At 48.1% G+C, this 5,944-nt stretch overlaps 1 protein-coding gene across 1 annotated transcript in view; it reads right to left on the bottom strand.

Annotated features, from left to right (window-relative positions):
* Positions 1-6: 6 nt before the first annotated feature.
* Positions 7-5,944, bottom strand: part of LOC102761640 (E3 ubiquitin-protein ligase TRIM39) — a 12,112-nt gene continuing 6,174 nt past the window's right edge. The window contains exons 3-6 of the mRNA XM_006774033.2: positions 3,706-3,936; positions 2,288-2,310; positions 1,663-1,778; positions 7-930 (exon numbers count right to left, since the gene is read on the bottom strand). Coding sequence (XP_006774096.1) covers positions 383-930; positions 1,663-1,778; positions 2,288-2,310; positions 3,706-3,936 — 918 coding nt within the window. The 3' untranslated portion in view covers positions 7-382. The remainder of the gene's footprint in view (positions 931-1,662; positions 1,779-2,287; positions 2,311-3,705; positions 3,937-5,944) is intronic.

The raw sequence follows: 5,944 nt of genomic DNA, 5'->3' as shown, positions 1-5,944 counted from the left end.
TAAAGAAACATAACTATTCTGCGTCAGAGCCCCCTAAAAAATGCACGGGGCTTCTGTTTCCTCCTCTGGTTTGAGTCTGTCACACCCTCCCACAGACTTTTTGCTTCTGGAAAAGCCCCTCCTCCCTTCCCAGCCCATCCTGTGCAATAGAAAACCTGAGGGCTTCCGGGGAGCGTCCCTGGGAACTACTCCCCACCCGACAGGAGGAGACATAGCTGTGCTCACTCCAGACCAGTCCTACCTACGCTTCCACATAAACCACTCTAGACACCCAGGCGCTTCTCCCAGATGGTTCAGGACGGGAACAGGCAGACGCGAAGCTGCTCCAGCAGGTCACAGGAAGGAAGGCCCATAGCTCTTGATCCTGCCTCATCCCTCCCTGTCACTCCCAATCTGTCGGGGGCCTGATGGTAAGTGGCGCAGCATTCTTCCTTCCAGCCCGGATGCCTGGGTAGAAGAGAGGCCATAGTTTCTCAGTAAAAGTATCAGTGAAGGTGTAGATATGGGAGCGGTCTGTGACATTGTAAAAAGACAGTGTGCCGGCCTCATAGTCTAGGAATATGCCCACCCGCTTGGGTTTCACCTTGATGTGCAAAGGAGTAAAAGGCGTGGTAGTGGCTGCATATTTGTCTCCGTTCCACAGTCGCACCCGCCAGTAGCCAGTCTCAGGCAGTGGGGTCAGCTCGCCCTTTCGGCTCACAGAGTCCCGGCACACACCCACTGCCCAGTGGGTCTTGTCGCCCACCTCCACCTCCCAGTAGTGTCGGCCTGAGGTAAAGCCCTCAGTAGCCAGGACGCAAGGGTAGAAGGTGAAGCGCCGTGGTGTGTCAGGTAGGTCCCGGAGTCTTGTCTCCACAAACTTGACGCTCTTTCGATCCTCCGACAGGACTAGGTTAGGATGAGCAGTCTCAGGGTCCAGGGTCACATCCGCTGGCGGGAGAAGCCAGAGTGGGGAGCTAGATGAGGACGGGAATAGCTCAACGCCCCTGCCTCAGTCTTCCAGCCTGCCTTACAGAGCCTGCTCCCTTAAAGGCCCCCAGAACACTGTGGTTTGGTTAACTTTCTCCATCCATGGTGTCACCTAAGGGAGGGGAGGGAATACTGCTTCACGTCTCACCCGCCCTGAAGAAGCAGGTGACTAACTCGCTCTTGCCTTTGCAAGGGCTGGTGGGTTAGGCTCCGCTTGCCTGGTCCTCCATCCACAGCCCCCGACATAATCATCATCTCACGGTGCAGAGAAGCACCAGACACAGTTCAAGGGCCAGAAAGAACGGAAAGCGTATGTGAAGAAGGATACAGAGAAGACACCATTGTCGGGTCTAGGGGCAGGGTGACCTGATACCCGTTTTCTTGGAACCGTCCTGGTTTATGACTATTTTCTCTGAGTAAAAATGAATGACATTCCCTTCACTCTCTAGAGTGGAACAATTTTAGGCAAATTACTTAACCTTTCTGGGCCCCTGTTCAGAAAAGCGTGGGCCTAAGATTAGATGACAGCGAGGCTTTTCACTGCGAGTGCTGTGACTCAGAGTGACCGAGAGCCAGGGAAAGGGCTGAGTGTGGGTGGGTGTGGGCAGGGAAAGTGACAGACAGGGTAACTGAGCCCACGTGAGGACTTGCTGCTCTCTGCTGACTCCCTCTGCTCTTTGGGGAACAACTCACCAATTAGCTGTTTAAGGATTTTCCTTAGGGCAAAGTACTGTCGGGGGAAACTGCTGAAGTTCTTTTCAAGCTGTATGGATACTGAAGTCACCTCCATGGTCTTCACCTTTTCACATCTAAGAGGGGCAGGGAGACGGGAAGAAAGGGCAGGTCACAGCGAAGCTCCATCCTCCCACCACCTCCCTCCTCCCTGAGGACAAGCACTTGTGTATTGCTTTCTTTTGCCAATCTGTGGAGAGCCATATGGTCCCCTGGACAAATCCTTAAAATGAGCCTCAGAACTTTCTGGAGGTATCTGTTATATTTCATGCAAGTGGGTAATTACCCTTCCCCCTCCCAACCCTTTCCTTCTTCCATCTTGTTTGGACACAATTCTACATCCAGGCACAGGTAGAACCTGGTTCTACATGATTTTGGTAGCTTCCTTAACAAGGAAGTCCTGATGTTCAAAGGGCTACTATTCCCCATGATTTGCTCTCTAACTGGCTTCATGGATGCATAACCCTTTCCCATATCCGACCCAGAAGCTGCATGACTTTCCCATCTTATTCCCCCAACTCCTTACTGTACTGTAAGTCTCTAAGCCAAGATCTAACTCACTTAAAGAGTTGCAGGAATCACTTACTTTTCCAGGGTACTTTTGACATCCTAGAGGGAAGGAGAAAAGAAAGCAGTATTGGTCCTGGTAGTCAAGGGTCCTACAGGCAAAAGGGTCCCCCTCCTCCCAAAAGTTCCAGATCTCTAAAACAGAAACAGGGCAAACGGAGGCTGCAATGCAAGGAGAAGAGCTTCAGAGGGGTCTGAGTACATGTCTCCCAACTTCCTCCTCACTTTCAACTTCTGGTCATCACGAAGCTTGGCAATTTCTATTCCTTCCAAATGGTTTCTTGTATGTTTGTCTTTGCTTCTCAAGGACACTGGGAGCTCAATGCAGGGTGCAGGGATTGTGTCTGCTCTTCACTCTGTCCCCCAAGTACCAACCACAACACCTGTCTCCTTGAGGATCAGTGCAGATAGCTCCAGACTGGTGGTAGAGGAGTAGGTCCTACTTCCCACTATGGGTTGGTATCCCTGTTTGGTATTGGTTAATAAACACTAATAACTGTGTGCCAATCCTGACTTGCAAATACTTGGGGTCCAGAAGACAAAGAAGACAAATCTCTGCCCCCAGGATTTCCCAGTTTAATGTGGAAGGCAGAACACACATACATGAAAGGACGTGAGAATAAACACCAAGGAGTACATCAGCATGCAGATCAATGTGCAACGGCGCCTCGCTGAGTCCAGTGCTGCTGGTCTGATCTCTAAGGTAAGAAACATGTTTCCTACAGCCTTGCTAACACCATGCATCTCCTTAAGAAAACAAATGATTTCAAACATTTTTGAGATGTTTACAAATCAAAAACAATGTATTTTTTAATACATTTTAAGTGTCCTTCAAACTAGGTTTCTATTGTGTTTTTTTTTAAAAAAAGATTTTATTGATTTTGAGGAAGGGAAAGGGAGAGAGAAATATCAATGTTGAGAGAGAAACATCAATTGGCTGCCTCCTGCATGCCTCCTACTGGGGATTGAGCCCACAACCTGGGTATTGCCCTGACCGGGAATCAATCCATGACTTCCTGGATCATAGGTCGATGCTCAACCACTGAGCTACACCAGTGGGGAGGTTTCTATTCTTTTTTAGCACTAGGTAAATCAAATTCTAGGACTTCAAAGTAACTGCATTTACACACTTTTTTAATGCATAGTTTTTTTTTTCCCACAAATTCAGACTAGATTTCCCTCCTCTCAAAAGAGTGGATTTTTTCTTTGGTACAAATTACGCACATAATTGTTGACAAGACATAACACAAAAATGATTAGAAGGAAATGGGAGAAATCAGAGGAGCTTTTCTGTAGAAATAGACCCTTTGATTATGTCTAGGAGAACTGGGTTTAAAGAAGCAGAGCAGAGGAGTGAGCATTCTGGGCTGACAAAACAGCCTGTGCAAAGCTAGACTGTGCCCGACCTGCGGGGCCACGCAGGAGCAAAGGTCGAACCTTAAGCATCTCGAAGCCCGACTGCAAGCACTTGCCCTCCACCTCAGCGGCCAGGTGGGCCAGGTCACGGCGCCTGTCTCCTAGGTGCGCAGCGTTTTCTCGGAGGCGCTGCAGAATGTCCTGCTCCTCCTCCTCCAGTCTCGACAGCAATGTCTGCTGCTCTTCATCCAGCCGCCTGTGCAGCTCCTCAAATTCCGTCAGGATCTGCTGCCGGCGACTCTCCACCAGCCTCTGAGAAAAGAGGGAGAGTGCTACTGATTGAGCGGGGCCTGTGGGCCCAGCGTCCCTTGCCCTACCGACCGTGCGTATGAATTCCAGTGTCATTACAGTTTAACAGGACACTAGTTTCTCTCCACTGTCAGTTCCTTCTATAAAGAATAGCTCTATCCCGCTGAGGACTTGGGAGTGAAAACCAGTGGGAAGATAAAAATCAATGTTTAAAAGTTTTAATTTTCTTAAATTACATTAATTTCTAAAAAGCCATGCTTTTATGTTTTAGGAAAAATAATTCAAGACATAAGAACTCAATAATATAATGACAAACTATTTCAGATATCAGAAATATCTGATGATAAAGTTCTAGCTATTGTAATTCGTTAAGAAAGGAAAATACAGCCCCAGCCAGTTTGGCTCAGCAGATAGAGCGTGTCGACCTGTGGACTGAAGGCTGCCGGTTTGATTCTGGCCAAGGGCCCCCAGTAGGGGCATGCAGGAAGCAGACAGTCGATTATTTTTTCTCATCACTGATGTTTCTCTCTCTCTCTCCCCGTCCTTCCTCTCTGAAGTAAAAAAAATATTTAAAAAAAATAAAGAAAAGGAAAATACAAATACTGGCAAGATAAGCGATATGACAGTCATCATTTGTATGTTGCAAGATCAGATAGAATTAACTGAAAAAGAATCACTAAGATTCTAGTAATGGGCTGTAACAAATATAGAGACTTCAGGCTGAACTTGAAACAGTTTCAAGTCATTTCTGAGACTTGATAACTGGCATCCCAGGAACAGGTTCCAAAGTTTCTTAGTAAATGAGTTGCTTAAAATTTGAAACATTCTTTCTCTCAGCCAGCATATAGACTTGAACCTTTCGCATTCCGGGAACTTGCTAATATAGGGTTCAAACACCAGCCACAATCCTTTCTGAGGGTTATCAGCAAGCACGTCCCACCTCTGTACTTCCACTGCACCGAGAAGCGACCTCCCCAAAGAAGGCTGCTCCCAGTGTCATGTGGCTGGCGGGGAGGAATCACCCCACACCAAGGGAGCAAGGTGAGAGGCAGGGACAGGACTGTGGAAGGAGGAAGTGGCTGGGACTGAAAGGCAGGGCTGTGATGACTGCAGTGGCCCTGGAGCCTGGGTGGCTTCCCAGGCCTGCTGCCAGGAGAGGCTGATGAGCTCCAGTGGGGTAGCGGCCGCTGCTCCCATTTCACTGCTGCCCTTGCAGAACCACATGGAACAAAACACATTCCCATGCCCTGGCCGGTTTGGCTCAGTGGACAGAGCATCGGCCTGAGACTGAAGGGTTCCGGGTTCGATTCTGGTCAAGGGCATGTGCCCAGACTGTGGGCTTGATTCCCAGAGGGCGTGCGCAGGCACATGTCTGGGCTGCAGGCTCAATCCCCAGTGGAGGGTGTGCAGGAGACAACTGTTAGATGATTCTCATCACTGACGTTTCTCTCTCCCTCTCCCTTCCTCCCTCTGAAATCAATAAAAATATCTTTAAAAAACCCCCCACAAAAAAACGCACATTCCCACAACACATACCTTCACATAAAGCACAGCCTGGGTGTGTGTTTAGATGTGATGAATGGGTGGAATTTAGAATTCATAACTGATAAACAGGTAGCAAAATAGTTCTCCTTCATATGACCCCATAGTCCCTTCTCTTTTTTCACTCTGTATTTGCAGTGCAGTGGTTCTTAAAGAGGGTGTGAAATTATATTTGGAATTTCATTTTGAGATATTATGTCACCAAGAGCTAAGTGCTTGTGTTATTTGAGTCAACATGGCTCACAATGACCTCAGTCTGAATTCGCATTTGTGGCATTGTGTTATCACGTAGGTGAAAGGACAAAGCTATACTGCAGTGTCTTTCAGGGTACTCACGTTTAAATATTACACAGCAGGTTTTATTACAGGTCACTTTTCTTTTGTTGTATTATATTATACTAATACTAGTAGCCCATCGCGCAATATCGCACACAGTAGGCCGCCCGCCGCTGCCCTGGGAGCCGGAGGG

The sequence above is a fragment of the Myotis davidii genome, unplaced genomic scaffold, assembly GCF_000327345.1.
Source record: "Myotis davidii unplaced genomic scaffold, ASM32734v1 scaffold1007, whole genome shotgun sequence".
Taxonomy (NCBI): Eukaryota; Metazoa; Chordata; class Mammalia; order Chiroptera; family Vespertilionidae; genus Myotis; species Myotis davidii.
This window is presented reverse-complemented; position numbering and strand designations above follow the sequence as displayed.